The sequence below is a fragment of the Mercenaria mercenaria genome, chromosome 6, assembly GCF_021730395.1.
Source record: "Mercenaria mercenaria strain notata chromosome 6, MADL_Memer_1, whole genome shotgun sequence".
Lineage (NCBI taxonomy): Eukaryota > Metazoa > Mollusca > Bivalvia > Venerida > Veneridae > Mercenaria > Mercenaria mercenaria.
This window is the reverse complement of record NC_069366.1, coordinates 64,859,515-64,877,586: the sequence shown is the minus strand read 5'-3', so window position 1 is coordinate 64,877,586 and position 18,072 is coordinate 64,859,515. Positions and strand designations below refer to the sequence as shown.

Here is an 18,072-nt window from a genome sequence, read left to right as displayed (position 1 = left end):
GGTCTTGCGCGCGACACGTCGTCTTACTGTGTCACACATTCATGTGTAGTTATTTTAAAATCCATGCATGAATGACAAAGATATGGACCGGACACGCCCATCAATGCACTATCATGAAAAATGACCTTTAACGTCTAAGTGTGACCTTGACCTTTGAGCTACGGACCTGGGTCTTGCTCACGACACGTCGTCTTACTGTGGTACACACTCATGCCAAGTTATTTGAAAATCCATCCATGGATGACAAAGATATGGACCGGACACGCCCATCAATGCACTATCCTTTAACGTCTAAGTGTGACCTTGACCTTTGAGCTACGGACCTGGGTCTTGCGCGCCACACGTCGTCTTACTGTGGTACACATTCATACCAAGTTATTTGAAAATCCATCCATGGATGACAAAGATATGGACCGGACACGCCCATCAATGCACTATCCTTTAAAGTCTAAGTGTGACCTTGACCTTTGAGCTACTGAACTGGGTCTTGCGCGCGACATGCCGTCTTACTGTGGTACACATTCATGCCAAGTTATTTGAAAATCCATCCATCGATGACAAAGATATGGACCGGACACGAAAATTGCGGACAGACTGACAGACTGACAGACGGACAGACGGTTCAAAAACTATATGCCTCCCTTCGGGGGCATAAAAACAATATGAACCCCCAAAAAGTCAAAAAGCAAAGACAGTGATTAACAAGTCATTTGTAACAGTGATTTAATACAACAAGGTTACATATCGGCAAAATAAAAGCAAAAAATTACCTCTGGTGGTGATTCTATGGTCAAGGTGACCTGTCCTTGAGCTATCCCCTCCCATTTGGCAGCGGCCTTTGACACTGATATGGATACTGCCAGGTAACCAGACCATGGCCACAATGTCTTTGAGTAGGAAAATGCGACCTCCAGGTAGTTACCATAGTGAGGCTTGTACGGCTCCCATAATGGCTGCAAATAATATCACATGTTTAAAATTATACTTATGAATAAATTCCATTACTCCCTTATGTGAAGATCTTTGATGAAACAGGGAAAGTTGCATACAGATATTATAACAAAATGCTGAATTGTATATTGTGAAATCATGAATTTGTGGATTTCAATAATTGAAAATTATACAAATGGGAAATTTATTTTTATGTGTAGATTAAATTTTGAGGGTTAATGATACAATAAAATCAAGGAAAATTAGTCCTCTGCTAGTTTTAATGATTTCATAATATATTTATTGCCTGTCAATAGCTAAAAAATTTAACTATTTACCCATCTAAAAGAACATTTTCTTTCAATGTTTTAACAAACTATAGACCAGTCATACAGCATTAACTATGAACCGACAATTTATAGCAGATGACATGTAATTTACATGCATTTAAGAGATTAACATTACAATTCGCAGTAAATGTAGTTACTTTTACCCGCAACATACCGTCAACTTTATTCGCTCAAACTTGTAAGGCCTGTCAAAATTTGATTGAGTCTCTGGTTGTTAGAGCCAACTGAGTTTATATTAATGCCATAAAGGTGATGAGTACCAAGATGTATTCAATTTCATGTTAAGTATATCAATTAATAATGGAATATCTGACTACACCGAGTTTGAGCAAATGAAGTTGGACTGTACCCTAAATTACCAAGTAAGAACATTTTTAAACCTTACTTTGCCCAAACTTTTCCCACTCACTCCCATTCCATTCAGAATAGTGATATTAACTATGAGAGGCATGTCACTGTCATATAGACTCTATAATAGAGGCTGGGAACAGAATGGCCATATGTGCAATGTTAAATCTTACCTTGCCCAGGATTTTCCCACTCACTCCCATTCCATTCAGAATAGTGATATTAACTATGAGTGGCATGGCACTGTAATATAGAGGCTGGGAACAGTACGGCCACATGTATGGGCACTCAGAAAAATCAATATAGCTTGGACTCAAACTGAAAGAAAATAAATATATCTCTAAAGTCAGAATACAAATTTTATATTTAAATCCATTATTTTTTCCTTCTTTCTTCACAATCAATGAATAAGGCAGTCATTTCAAAGGTAAAACTCCTTCACTCAATGTAATATTTACCTTTAAGACATATTGTTCATTCTATTATCTTGTTTTACAGTTTGTTAAACTCACAATAACTGGCTCTAAAATTATAACACTGTGTACAGAGACTATTCTTATACAGTTACTTTTTCATTGGCCCTTCTAAGACAGTGCTCGGTTTCAACCAATCAAATGCTAATATTTTCAGACTGGTTTACAACAGTATCCTGATCTAAACAGCAATAACATTCATTGAATTCTTAACTATAGTACAACTGTTGTTAATGACAACTCCAAACAGTAAACAACTCTTTACAAAGGCAAAAATTTCATTTCCAAATAGAATGAATTTTCATACATCAACTTTCCCAGAACAAAAACTTCTGTACTCATATTCATAAAATAATTTCTGGTACCTAGCTTGTGGCTTGTAAGTTCTCAATGTCTGGTAAGCCTTGACAAGATCCAGTTTCCCATGTCCTTGCTCAAACATGTTTACATTAGAGTCTGGTAGTCGGCGAGCAGATGCTATCAAGGCTTGCTTCATGCTGGCTGGATTTATGACATCTATACGATCCAATACAGAGCTGAAATTATTAAACCATATTTATGGTGAACTAACTGTAACAAGTAAAGACTAGCTGTTTCATAGAAACATTGTATTTTCTAGTGAATTATAAAATTCAAATCATTTCACAAGCAAAATTTAATAACATTGATATTTCTGCAAAGCTAAATGTTTGTTACTGTATAATACTGGAATTGGTTTCAATATTACAATATTCATGATAAACGGTTGTCTAAAAGAAAGAACATACTAGACTATTTGTAACTATATTTAAGAAATAATTTATAGCAAAACAGTGCTTTAATACTATTTATGCACGATGGGCAGTTATACGTTGGGCGTAGTAATTTCACGAGGGCGCAGCGATAATACGTTGTATAAATAATTTCACGAGGGCGCAGCCCGAGTGAAATTATTTTTAGGACGTATTACCGCCCGAGTGTATAAATAGTGTTAAAACACAATTTTGCTATAAATTATTTCGATTCTAATATGCCCTTATCTAAAACAGTAGACAAAATATAGACGCCCTCTTTCTTGGTCGCAACGAAAACTTTGACGTCACCGCACGTAAATGTGACATCATTCTTACGTATAAGTGTTTTAACAAAGACAAGCATATTAGAATAATGCTTTCACACTTTTTTATTTTCGAGAATATAGACAAGATGACAATATGAAAACAAACCCGTTTTTAAAAAGTTCTGATTTTACAGGATGTTAAAAACTTATTTCTCACTTTTTGTATCATAGGATAGAAATAAAGCCATGTCACATTTTTGAAAGCAGTAACATTTCAATGCTAAAGTTTCCTATATAGAAGGCATTGGTCTATAAAAGGGAAAGACAGAAGAAATTTCTATATTCCAGCAAAGAAAGCCAACATGTGATAAAAAAGAATGTTATATTTGTGTCTCTTGAGCCTCACATTTCTTTTTTCAACTTTTTCATGAATTCGACATGCAGAGACTATATTCTTCAATGTATCTTCAAGCACATACAACATTGGTAAATGTTTTCATATAGCTGAAAGTTTTATTCATTCAAAAATACAAAACATTCAGTGACATACCCACTACAGCTTCTTACTTGTAAATGAAATGTTTACGAGACTGTCTAAATGTTGCACCCACACCAGTGTGATCTCCCTTTCATCTGACACATCACATCAAATAACAAGAAATGATTGGTTTATATCATGTCTAGCAACAGATGGACAGTCTACCTTCAATAAATATATAATATCTAAATTTTTTACCTGAAGAGCAGGGAAACAGCACCAGCTACAACTGGAGAAGCTACACTGGTTCCAGACAGTGATCTACATCCACCCCTGAAAACATGACATAAATTGCTTTAAGGACGTATGCTAGAATTTGAGGCGAAATTTTTCCCAATAACAGAATTTCTTCAAACTTTGGATACTGAAGGACAATCATCTAAGAAACAAAAATATGCAACAAAAATCATAGGTCATCGGTGCTGAAAGAGTTATCTGCCCTTGAAAAGGGCATTTCCCAAAAAAATGACATTTTCAAGGGCAGATAACTCTTTTTCAATACAGGTGATCTATCATTTTTATTACATATTTTTGTGTCTTAGGCTATTGTCCTTCAGTACCCAAAGTTTGAAGAAATTCTGTTATTGGGGAAAATTTCGCCCATCTCATATTCAGGGAATTCTAGCGTACGCCTTTAAAACAAACTTCAAAACACTCTTAAGTTATAAATCAGGTATTATGAAACTACTAAATTTAGTGTGCATGAAATTTCATTGTTACAGACAACTTTTATACTGCAGTGAAACACCGCTTGCTCAAGCACTGATGACTTGTACACCAAGGCTTGCTTCAGCATGTCAGGTGAATCACAGCTGTTTTCTTTATATTTTCTGTGTCTTAATTTCTCGAAACCTTGGCTGACTCATTTTGTTCATCCTCTTGAGACTCTGAGCGAAAGGCGTTTTACTGTAATTTGGTACAAGTATAGTATAACTAGTAATATACGACAGAATATTTGTGAATGAAACTTGTCAATATACTTTAAACGTGAATACCAAAAATTGTTAACACAAGCTTTTTTAAGCACTTACTTGAGAGCAGACCCTCTGACAGCTGAACCATATGTCACAATGTCTGGCTTCATACGACCATACCCTGACGGTAACTCCTACAACACACAACAATTACATCATATATCATTACAAGGGTAATGTGAGGTAAGCATCATTTGAAATTCGATCACTTTCTGTTGATTACTTTTATCATGATTCTATAATAAAGTTACACAGGTATTACCTTGTGTGTGGAAAAACTTAGCATTTAATGACTCCTTAAGGCAAATAATGCAGTTACCAGTGCATACGGCTAAACGTTTTGACTTTTGTGTTTGTTCAACACTTTTTCAACAGCTGTAAACTTTAGTACTGAGAATGATTCTATCTACACTTTCTTCCTTTCTATTTCTTCTCAAAAAAATATGTCAGGTACCATCTACAACATTGATAATTAAAAATCATAAATAGGTTCATTCATTTGCAGAAAGGATACTGCTAATAATCCCCTTTAAACCTTTCCTCCATAGTAAGCCACATGAAACATTTCCATCATCTTAAGCCTCTTAACATTTCAACACTAGTAAGCCCCTTTAAAATGTTCCACCATACTGAGGTCCTTTAAACTTTTGCCAATAGAAAGCCCCTTTAAACCTTTCCATCAAAATAAGCCCCATTAAACCTTTCCTCCACAGTATGCCTTTTTCAGCCTTTTCCACCCCAGTAAGCCCCTTTAACCCTTTCCACTGCAGCAACTCCTTTAGACTTTTAAACACTAGTAAGCCCCTTTAAAATGTTCCACCATACTGAGGTCCTTTAAACTTTTGCCAATAGAAAGCCCCTTTAAACCTTTTCATCAAAATAAGCCCCATTAAACCTTTCCTCCACAGTATGCCTTTTTCAGCCTTTTCCACCCTGGTAAGCCCTTTAAACCCTTTCCACTGCAATAACTCCTTTAGACTTTTAAACACTAGTAAGCCCCTTTAAACATTTTCACCACAAGTAGGCCTATTTAAGCCTTTCCAATGTTCCTTGTAATACCAATCTTATTATCATTTATGATCGATCATCACATGTATAAATGTTGTTGTGTTTACAGCTTACCCAAGTAGTCATTCCTCTAGATGAGAATCTGGCTATTTGGTTCTCAAAATTGATACCACCCACACCTATAACATCCATCTGGTCTGCAGGGTTGTTCAAAGTGCTGAAACATACAAAATATCAACATTAAATCAATTAATGTATCTTGGTGGTTGGGGGTAGTTGGTAAAACTCCCGGTCAGAATACAAAAACATTTTATACAAGCATAATTTTTTCATGGACTTCTAGGATTCTAAAAGAATTTTAAACTGTTTACGGTGAATCTTTTCCATCCGAAGACACCGTTTATAGGTGGATAAGGGTATTTGATAAGGGAGAATCTGCAGTCCATGATCTATCTCCTGTAGGGCACCCTAAAACTTAAACGTCCTCTCAAAACATTGCTGCTGTAGCAGCCGCTGTAGCAGAGCACTCAAAATATACAGTTTCCCAAACAGCTACATCAGATGGCATTTCAACAGCATGGGTTCATGAAATTCCGAATAAACACTTGAAATTACCGCAGGTGACTGCAAAGTGGGTACCCCATCTTTTGACAAAAAGAGGGAAAAGCCCAAAGGGTGAAATGTTGAAAAAAAAACTTAAAAGTCTATTAAAATGCAGATGAAAGGTGGTTTAATGAACTTCTCAAAGGCTATGAGACAGGGTATATTATTACGAACCTCAAAGGTGGATAAACATACAGCGGCTTAGAAAAGGGCAAAAACAACCAGTTATTGCAAAAAGAACTCAAAATTGCAAACAGGTTCTTCACACAATTTCTTCAATTCCAAATGTCCTCTTATGCAAAGAGACAGTGTACCCTGCAGATCTCTTAATGGAAAATATTACAGGGACAATGTTCAAATATCAGTACAGACCCATTACAGGAACATTGTCAACAGACTGGTTAACAGGGTATCTGCCTTATTTATGACAATGTATCGACACACAAGAGCAGTATTTACAGGACTAACAGGTCAAGTAACTGCCACATCCTCAATATTTGCCTGATTTTTTTACTTTTTCCTTTGCTGAAAATACTGGCTGGGCACCACTACAATTCCATAAGCCCCCTTAGTAGTGCAGTGTATCGGTATCTGCATGGTACAGCAAGGGCAGACTACTTTGTGGCCTTCAGGTCATGGCTTGCCCAGATGGAAAAGAGCTCTTGTGTCAAGGATGAGTATTAGAGAGAATGGTGTAAGCTTAAATACAAATTTTCATAAAATTTTATATGGACAGTCTCAACATTTTCTGAATTCCCCTCTTATCCTATTCAAAAGAAATCAGTTCAAATTATCTAAATACCAGATTAGTTTATAGCAAAACCCAACCACTCATGTAAATTTGATTTTATATAACCTGTAGAGTACTTATCAATTGAAGTATACAAACTTTTAGCTAGAAGAATTTTAGAAGTAAGGTTAACAGAATTATATATTAAATATTATTAATATTATGAAAGTCTTAAGCAGAGTCATTCTTGCCATGTGACTCTTGTCTAAGCACCTTTGGAAAATATCCCTAAAACATAAAGGAGGTCCACAATTTTTGCATACTTTCACAGGTCATAGATGCCTGAGCTATATCACCCTTAAATTACATGAAATCTGTATGAACAATGACTTACCCATACAAAGGTCCATCATTTCCTATGGCTGATACCAAGATAACTTTATTAGCTGTCAACTCCCAGACCTTGTCTACAAACGGATGATCCATGAAATCAGGTCCCCCTATACTCAGATTCAGTACATTGATTTTCTTCAGAATTGCATAGTTAAAGGCATCTAAGAACCAGGATGTGTAAGATACCTGAAAATAGCAACCAAATTTAATAGATTAATCTAGACTGGCACACAGCAGAGTGAGGCTGTAAGTAAGGTTCGTTTTCTCCTTTTTTTTGATCTTTGGGTCCATTCTTTTATGAAAACTAAATTTAGCTAGATTGGTATACAATTCTAGTGAGCAGAATGAGACTGTGAAGACTGGTTAATCAAGATCTGAACCAAAAACTGTCATAACTAATTCCTTAAACCGACTTACGACAGTTTCCCATTTAACTCTCGAAATAATTCTTTCACTCCTTTCTTTTGATCTTCAGGTAAATAATTTCATTTTATTTGTCATAATATTAGAAATGCACTGAAGGTTTTGTTTAAGTCTTTAAGTTTAACAAAAGTAATTTTGATTGTATGGCAACTTTTCAGTTTTAATGGAGGTGGACAACCTCACCAGATTTTTTGGCATTATTTCAGGCATATATAATTTACTTAAGCAGAACCAAGCCAGCCAATCAGCTTTCATACATGAAAGAATTTTAGTCTCCTAGCAGGTTTAAAACCAATAGCCGTGAGTGGAAAGTTGTCAAAGTCAGCTATTCTAACTACTCAGCTGTGTAGACTCAATACAGACTGAACAGTGAAGTTCATATGATCCAGATGTATATTTTATACATATGAGCCGTGCCATGAGAAAACCAACATAGTGGGTATGCGACCAGCATGGATCCAGACCAGCCTGCGCATCCGCGCAGTCTGGTCAGGCTCCATGCTGTTCGCTTTTAAAGCCTATTGGAATTGGAGAAACTGTTAGCGAACAGCATGGATCCTGACCAGACTGCGCGGATGCGCAGGCTGGTCTGGATCCATGCTGGTCGCATACCCACTATGTTGGTTTTCCCATGGCACGGCTCATATGTATAATGAAATACTTTAATATGTCTTAACTGCCACATATATATATAGTTAAACATTTGGGCATAATTTCACTTACCTGATTATTAGTGAAGACCCTAAATACGTATATATCAGCATCTGGGGCAAATCCTAGACATTCTTTGTGACTTGCAATCACACCTGCTACAAACGTACCATGACCAAGACCTGAAATTTATGATTCCCTTAAGCTAGTATCATAACTTTACATTCATTCCTATCTTCCGAAGGATTTCATAGTGGCTAAATCCCCTGACAACCCTCTCACCCCCTTCCCCAAGTTTCTCCTTTACAAATCATACTTTAAGCCTTTTGTGTATTATGTTATGGATTTTGACCCTTTCATATAAGTGCAACAATCACCTATTCAGCATTTTTTTTTTTTTAAATTTGCAATGCTATCTACCATCTTTAGAAACAAGATTGCAAGTATGGTGTTTCAGGGTACACCATTCAAAGTGTAGTTCATGAATTTATCACTTCTAGCTGTTAATAATATAACAGGAGTATTCATGTCTTAGCTGTAAAAAGGAGCAGTTTGTTTGTTTGTTTTGGGTTTAACACAGTTTAACTTTTTCAACAGTATTTCAGTCATGTAATGGCGGGCAGTTAACCTAAGCAGTGTTCCTAGATTCTGTACCAGTACAAACCTGTTCTCTGCAAGTAACTGCCAACTTCCCCACATGAATCAGAGGTGGAAGACTAATGATTTCAGACACAATGTCGTTCATCTAATAGTCACAGAGAACATATGCCCCGCCCGAGGATCGAACTCGCGACCCCGCAATCCATAGACCGACGCTCTACCTACTGAGCTAATCGGGCGGGCCTCAAAAAGGACCAGTGTCTTATAGGCATCTGATGCAGAGTAAGTGCTGCTGTGAACCCAGTTCATTTTACTTTGGTAATGTCAGCTAAGGGTTTTTGTTTCCGCTTTACATGCATATTTTACTACTTTAACACTTTAAATTTACTATAAGCAAGCTTAATTAATTCACAACAGTTACCATCATCAAGTGTTTTCTCATGTGTCCAGTTTGTCCTGTCTTTTACTCTGCCAGGTTTGAAATGTGGGTGTGACTCAGATAATCCAGTATCAAATACAGCAACCTTCACCCCTTCACCTGAAAGATACAGCAAACTGAACAGTGTTCATTTGATAAAACAGGTAGATGTGTTTCATAGGAGGTTACACACATTTTCAATAATGTGTCAGTAAAATAATAACAGTCTGCGTTCTTGATTTCTTTACTAGCATCAACTAATTCTCTGAAAGTAAATGAAAACTTCCACACGAATCCCAGGTGTAGGATGAATTATTTCAAACGTATTGTCTTCTGTCAAATTGTTAATGACAAATCTAAACCTCTTTACCTACTGAGCTAGATGAACATAAATCTAAGAAAAACAAAATAACCTTGTTATTATAAATAACTTATGAAAGCCACACTTACAAGAAAGCAAAGGATAGATACTTTTGATAAAACATTACTTATCTCCCCTGAAACTGACATAAAATTAATATCGAAAGCAAGATGCTATTTTCAATCATTACTGTGGGATTTCCCAAACTGAATCTCAATGTTAAGTATGTTACAGTGGATGTTACAGTGGAATGCTATGTACGAATACATAACCATAATACTTATGTTACAATTTTTTTATATTAAAACTAAATGTCTACCAGGGAGTGTATATTAGATACTATAAAAATCAGCATCTGTCCATTACTTCAAATAGAGTATGCATTTACATAAAGCCTGCGCATGAAAAAAATACTTAATCAAATTATGGAAAGTAAGACTCTTAATTTCCCTTCCTTAAAAGACAACTTAGATAAGTAAATAGATTCCAACCTGTGTATCCCATGTTCCACAATATTTCTGCTTGCAGTGCACTAGCAATCTACAACAAGAGAACCAAACTCTTCATTATACATAGCATCAATTACTATGACAACCTTACAAGACAATTTGCTTCAGCAATTACTTTTATTTTTGTCAATAAAAATACAGGTGCTAAAACATTTTTAAGCCCGCCCGCTTAGCTCAGTAGGTAAGAGCGTTGGTCTACGGATTGCGAGTTCGATCCTCGGGCGGGGCGTATGTTCTCCGTGACTATTTGATAAACGACATTGTGTCTGAAATCATTAGTCCTCCACCTCTGATTCATGTGGGGAAGTTGGCAGTTACTTGTGGAGAACAGGTCTGTACTGGTACAGAATCCAGGAACACTGGTTAGGTTAACTGCCCGCCGTTACATGACTGAAATACTGTTGAAAAACGGCGTTAAACCCAAAACAAACAAAACAAAAACATTTTTAACTTAATAAAAACCATAACATGCCACAGTTTTGATTATTTGCATGAATTCCACTATATCAAAACAAGAGGACCATGATGGTCCTGAATCACTCATCTATCCCCACATGACCCAGTGTTGAACTGAGTATGACGTCGTTATTTCTATTATTTGACATAGTGACCTAGTTTTTGAGCACATGTGACCTAGATATCATCAAGATAAAAAATTCTGACCAATTTTCATGAAGATCCATTGAAAAATATGGCCTCTAGAGAGGTCACAAGGTTTTTCTATTATTTGACCTAATGACCTAGTTTTTGAAGGCACGTGACCCACTTTTAAACTTGACCTAGATATCATCAAGGTGAACATTCTCACCAATTTTCATGAAGATCTCGTGAAAAATATGGCCTCTAGAGAGGTCACAAGGTTTTTCTATTTTTTGACCTACTGACCTAGTTTTTGACCGCACATGACCCAGTTACGAACCTGACCTAGATATCATCAAGGTGAACATTCTGACCAATTTTCATGAAGATCCATTGAGAAATATGGCCTCTAGAGAGGTCACAAGTTTTTCTATTTATTAGACCTACTGACCTAGTTTTGATGGCACGTGACCCAGTTTCGAACCTGACCTAGATATCATCAAGGTGAACATTCTGACCAATATTCATGAAGATCTCATGAAAAATATGGCCTCTAGAGAGGTCACAAGGTTTTTCTATTTTTAGATCTACTGACCTAGTTTTTAACCCCACGTGACCCAGTTTCGAACTTGATCTAGATATCATCAAGGTAAACATTCTGACCAATTTTCATGAAGATCCATTGAAAGATATGGCCTCTAGAGAGGTCACAAGGTTTTTCTATTTTTAGACCTACTGACCTAGTTTTTGACCGCACGTGACCCAGTTTTGAACTTGACCTAGATATCATCAAGGTGAACATTCTGACCAATTTTCATGAAGATCCATTGAGAAATATGGCCTCTAGAGAGGTCACAAGGTTTTTATATTTTTAGACCTACTGACCTAGTTTTTGATCCCACATGACTAAGTATCGAACATGATCTAGATATCATCAAGGTGAACATTCTGACCAATATTCATGAAGATCTCATGAAAAATATGGCCTCTAGAGAGGTCACAAGGTTTTTCTATTTTTAGATCTACTGACCTAGTTTTTACCCCCACGTGACCCAGTTTCGAACTTGACCTAGATATCATCAAGCTGAACATTCTGACCAATTTCCATGAAGATCCATTGAGAAATATGGCCTCTAGAGAGGTCACAAGATTTTTCTATTTTTAGACCTAATGACCTAGTTTTTGACCCCACGTGACCCAGTTTCGAACTTGACCTAGATATCATCAAGGTGAACATTTTGACCAATACTCATGAAGATCTCATGAAAAATATGGCCTCTAGAGAGGTCACAAGGTTTTCTATTTTTAGACCTACTGACCTAGTTTTTGACCGCATGTGACCCAGTTTCGAACCTGACCTAGATATCATCAAGGTGAACATTCTGACCAATTTTCATGAAGATCTTGTGAAATATATGGCCTCTAGAGAGGTCACAAGGTTTTTCTATTTTTAGACCTACTGACCTAGTTTTTGATGGCACGTGACCCAGTTTCGAACTTGACCTAGATATCATCAAGGTGAACATTCTGACCAACTTTCATAAAGATCCCATGAAAAATGTGACCTCTAGAGTGGTCACAAGCAAAAGTTTACGGACGCATGCACGCACGGACGGACGGACGGACGGACGACGGACGCCGCGCGATCACAAAAGCTCACCTTGTCACTTTGTGACAGGTGAGCTAAAAAGAAGATAAGCAATCCTGAAATATCACAGTGAGGACATTTGTTTGTTTTAGTGAAAGATAAAACTATTTTTCAGAGTGAACACGTGATGCAATATTTAAATGAGTATATAATACTTGTTGATAGACTAAACCTAGTACCTGTTTTGGTACAGCCCTGAGAAGATTTCGACCCCGTCGTAATGGCGATTGCCAGTATGCTGCCGCCTAGGAGAAAAAAAAAACATACTAGTAATTAAAGTAACACATGTTGATCTTAACCTGTTAAATGACTGTCTAATTTCAAATTTCTTTGGAATGAATCTCTTTATCACTGACTTGTTTTTGGTTCTCGTTTTCTTCGTAATAATGTGGTAAGGATAAAACAGATCTATTTTGTGCTGTTCGGCTCCTTCATATTTTCACAGCATTGCTGTGTAGGACTGACAGTGATCTCTTGTTTTTTACTGCATGTGTGCATTATATTTTGCTTATGTATACATAAAGCCAAACAGGTGTTTGTTTTAAATGTTTGTTATGGCTTTTGGGATTTTTTTTTGTTGAAAAAAAAGCTAATAGCTAATATTAATTGTTCTATTTAAAACAAACTTTAAAGAAAGTTTCTTGTAACAGTCAGTAAACAACTTCTAGTATTTTCCTTTTAAAAATGAACCAAAAAAACAAGTCTTATCATAAATTTTTAGTGATTTTACAGCTCTAAAAAAATCATATTTTCTGTATAACTATCTCATTTAACAAGAGCTGTCACTAATGGTGACAAATGCCCCCGCAGTGCCTTGACCTTTGACCTGGTGACCTTGACCTTTCACCTGGTGACCCTAAAGTCAATAGGGGTCGTGTACTCAATAAGTACTATCAGCATGTGAAGTTCGAAGGTCCTGGGTGCAGTGGTTCGCGAGTACAGTGCCTTCATGCAAAAAGTTAACATTGGCTCCTGTGACCTTGACCTTTGACCTGGTGACCTTAAAGTCAGTAGGGGTTGTGTACTCAATAAGTACTATCAGCATGTGAGTTTGAAGGTCCTGGGTGCAGTCGTTCGCGAGTAAAGTGCCTTTCATGCAAAAAGTTAACGTTGTGACGAATGAACGAACTAACGAACGGAAGGACAGTTGAAAACTAATATGCCTCCCTTCGGGGGCATAAAAATGATAAGTATACAAAAACTTGTAACACTGCCATCTCCACTTGAATGACCATTGTCACGGTCACAATGAAGTAAAAACAAGACTGTCCTTGGGTCCAATGCTATAAAATTAGGTTTGGAATGCAGTCACAGAATACAGCCTTCCCATTGGTCAATTTCAAAAGTGTGCTCAGAAACAACTAATCAAATGACATAATTCTAAGACTGGTCTTCAGTCTCAAATTTAACACCCTTGCACCCTGTTTAAAAGACAATGTCTTCCCCAAGCTCCCTGATATGTGCACATTGAGGAGAGGGCACATATGGAGCTAAATGGGTCAGCGCCCTAACTCGGTCAATGTCTGGCCTAGTTAGCATCACATGATGAAAACCAGGGAGAGTGGCTGTAAAAAGAGGTTGCTACAGACTGGGCTGCACCCTGCCGATGTATTATGGGGTCACATTCTTACTGAGCATTCATGTGCTGGAAACGTGCCACTACTTGAGGGCTTGGTGGACTGTAATCAGCTAACTCAATGCTGTAACAACATCTCCGAGGGTTTTTGTTTTTATGACTTTTACCTCAGCTGGTTCATCGACAACCAAGATATCAACACTCCAGGACTCGATAGCGGCACATAAAGGGAAGATGGCAGGCTACATGGACATCTGACAGGAGGCCTTCTACAGACCACATCGACTGGATGCAGACCAGTGTTTTATTAGTACATAAAAGAAGGAACATTCAATGTAGAAACTATTAAATGGAGATGTCATCAATAATCGGAAAGTCACAACTAGGCCGTGAGACCACCATTCAACTTAGAACAACATAATGACGCAGAACAATAACAGCACAGAAATTCAACATAGAACTAGAAACAACACAGCAATATAACTATGCAGACAACATAATTGGTGTTGCACAGTAAAGCCTCACCAATATGGCTGCTGGTGGCGAGGGTCAATAAATCTACATCATCATCATCATCAAAAGACAACGTTTACATGTTCAGTCATAGAAAGAAAACATACCAGTGATAAACTTTTCCTGTTTCTGTTTTGGTTGATGTCAGCAACAGTATCTGAAATTTTCTCATCTGTCCCGGGACTATCATCTGTAAAACAGTAATAGAGTTAAGAATGTGTTATTCCAGTTGATTACTTTTGTTTATAACTTTAGGTCACTGGTGTATGTATATATCCTGGAAAACACAAAAATCCAATACCGCTAAGTAGTCAGGGTTCAAAGTTACAAAACTGCCTTTGGAGACCAGTCTAGAAAGCCAACCATCTGATTGGTTGTTTGTTTCTGATCTGACCAATGGTAAACCTGCATTCTGTGACTGGTTTTCAAACTCAGATTTTAAGTCTTCAGTCATGTTTTATCATGCCCCTGTGAAGCTGAAGAATTACACACACAATCATCATTTTGCTATTCAAATATTCATAAACACTTTCTGCTTACACAAGTTATTTTCGAGTCAGTTCCAAGAAAAAGCACTAACAGTATTATATGAGGTGCTGTCATTACCAAGCACAGCTTTGTTTAGCAGCTGATACATCTACTAGACCACTCCTCCCCTTAAATTCCTCCCTTCAGCTATTTATGACAAAAAAAACATTTTAAGTTTAAAAAAGGAAGGTGTACCATAGTCATATTTTTCAAAAGAAAGCAACAATAAGGTAATATGTCTTATACTTTGGCATAAATTATAATAACAGACAAACAAACTAGGAAATGTGCATACCTTTAATAAACTTGAGTGACCTGGTAACCTTTTTGTGTGGCGTGACAGCTTTGATCACTGGATGATGTTTCAACGATTCAATCCCAGCCTGCTGCTCATCTTTCAACTTCAAACATAAAAAACATTCAAACCAGTTAAGACAATTTCAAATTATATGCAATGTGTTACATATTTTATAATACTTTATCACAAATTTATAAGCTTTTCATCAAAGTATTTTGCATATATTCAGCTCCCATATGTCCAACTATTTTTTCCTGTATCAAATATTGCCTAATTCTAATACAAATATATAATCATGCAGCTGTATAACGTGCAAGCCCAATTTCTTTAAACAAAGTACATAATTATGGTAAAACAATGCCTCAGCTATTGTATGAAGCAAAACTGCCATTCTGATATTGTACATGTAACTGTAATTCCAGATAATTTCCTCTCTTGCACAACTAAATGCTACTCTGAATCAATATGTTTGGTTTCATTATATTTGTTTGTACTTTTAATTTCTAAACAATATTGTTCTAACTGCAGTATCACTATATACCTTAACAAGATCAAAGTCACTGGGATAGTCAAATGCTGGGTTATCTCTGTTGACGACCATCCATGACGTGACGCCAGAATCATGTAGCGCCGCATGCAGGTATCTCTTCCTCGTTTCCTTCTTGTAATATGCATTAAAGGACACGATATACTCTGCAAAATACATTTCAATTCAATATATAGTCCGTTTTAATCGACCTGGCGGGGCTGGGTTTCACAGCGGTCCACTGTATTATTGTGCAGGATATATAGTATATTCGGACAACCTGATTTCTTATTCACTGGCCATCTACCTTACACTGTAACCACTGTGGCTCTACCTAATTTGCTCGTTTTTTATGATTACCATTATTTGCATAAGCCAGAGATTAACTCCGCCCTGCCAGGTCAAATAAAACACACTATACATGCTGTAATTACATACATCAACTTGAGTCTTTTGTCAAAGAAACAAATTCTCAACAAGATTGTGTTGAAATAAACAGACGGCCATGGCACAAGTATTCAGACCTAGGTTAAGATATTTTCAGAGCCACACTAAAATGTCAAAAAGTCAATATTAGTATTTATTACACTACAATTTACAATTACTATAAAATTTATCTATTATCTCTATAGATAGGTTAGGTTGACAATATTCTTTTCTTATGTTCCAGATGGTGTTTTCACCAGTACAGGAAAACACTATCTTACCTTTTCATCTATTTACATATATTTTACTAAATTACATTTTATATTGTTAATAAATTAAGGTAACTTAAAGGCCCATTGGGATTGGGTATATTGTTTTGTATTAATATTTATTATTTCATTTGAACCATACTGCTATAAAAATCCTTTTCTTATCTTACACCCAGTGTTAGTTGACTCTCATGCTATAAATGACACTGATAAAAAACTTTATGAAGTAGATTTGTGTGTTAAATTTGACTTTTTAAATAAACAGGATAAAAGTAACTCTATAGTTTCGCTTCATTCCTTACAGTAAAGTTTTCCAGTAAAAATAATTATTCTTCAAATACATGCCGTTACGTTACTGTAACAGTAATAAAACTAAACCAGACTCTTTATGTTGATGTTCATGTCTGAAACGTCATGATATCATATTGTTTACAGACATACATCTCCCATGCTTTATTAAAATATATGACTCGGTTAGAAAATATTGAAAACTATTAAAATTTAACTGACAGAAGCCCTAGAAACAGTCATTTACAGGAATGTGACTGCCTATTGACCAAAAACAATGAAATAAGAGGATACCCAATACATCTTTCAGCAATTTTTGCACTTATCTTACCAAATCTGACAACTTTTTTTCAAACTTTTCTATTCAAAAACAGGAAATCAGCTGAAAAGAGGAAGATTTAAAAGGTTAATCTTTATTTAATTACCTTCATCTACCACAGAGGAAGAAAATTCCATCTTGACTTGTGAGCTTGGCATTGAACCATTACATGTAACCGGCACATAACGCACGTCACTGTCTGAATCACAGTCAGCTGGTAGTATCTGTAGAACTGATGTCAGCAGTAACAACACGCGTGCTGACCTATGTAACATCCTAAACATTGCACCGAGTTCACCTACTCTACATATATATACATTTCTTTAAATCACTTGTAGATTAACTGCCAAAATATTAGGCATTCCATACTGTTTAGAAAGACTTAATACTTGGTATTTTTTTAAATCACATTCCTCCCATATAAAATCACAGTAAACTGGTAGATGTTAACTCTTTCTCAAAGTAGAGACCAATTAAGATATAATCACATGCACCAGTCTACCAGCAAGAACTGTATCTGCCTGAAAGAGATAAAACATTTTATTACAACTTCAGATGTTAAACACTTACAGTCATACATAATTTATGTCCAAGACGTATAAATAATATCAGTCTAAGACTTTGTGTAACATGAGGTGCCTCATAAAATGACAGAAAATCTGAACGATTCTGAAGATGTTATAACATAAAAAGAACATGCGCTAACGCTATTCTAGCATAAAATGTGTAAAAAACAGATAAATGAATATACTGT

General features: G+C 36.3%; 1 protein-coding gene across 1 annotated transcript in view; it reads right to left on the bottom strand.

The window, feature by feature from the left end:
- LOC123548566 (membrane-bound transcription factor site-1 protease-like) overlaps positions 1-17,866 on the bottom strand; it is a 35,689-nt gene extending 17,823 nt beyond the window's left edge. The window contains exons 1-15 of the mRNA XM_045335927.2: positions 17,425-17,866; positions 16,032-16,183; positions 15,488-15,593; positions 14,772-14,854; positions 12,755-12,820; positions 10,331-10,379; positions 9,482-9,598; positions 8,533-8,642; positions 7,388-7,572; positions 5,775-5,877; positions 4,710-4,786; positions 3,877-3,951; positions 2,467-2,637; positions 1,802-1,946; positions 771-953 (exon numbers count right to left, since the gene is read on the bottom strand). Of these exons, the coding sequence (XP_045191862.2) occupies positions 771-953; positions 1,802-1,946; positions 2,467-2,637; positions 3,877-3,951; positions 4,710-4,786; positions 5,775-5,877; positions 7,388-7,572; positions 8,533-8,642; positions 9,482-9,598; positions 10,331-10,379; positions 12,755-12,820; positions 14,772-14,854; positions 15,488-15,593; positions 16,032-16,183; positions 17,425-17,602 (1,800 nt within the window). The 5' untranslated portion in view covers positions 17,603-17,866. The remainder of the gene's footprint in view (positions 1-770; positions 954-1,801; positions 1,947-2,466; positions 2,638-3,876; positions 3,952-4,709; positions 4,787-5,774; positions 5,878-7,387; positions 7,573-8,532; positions 8,643-9,481; positions 9,599-10,330; positions 10,380-12,754; positions 12,821-14,771; positions 14,855-15,487; positions 15,594-16,031; positions 16,184-17,424) is intronic.
- Positions 17,867-18,072: the final 206 nt, after the last annotated feature.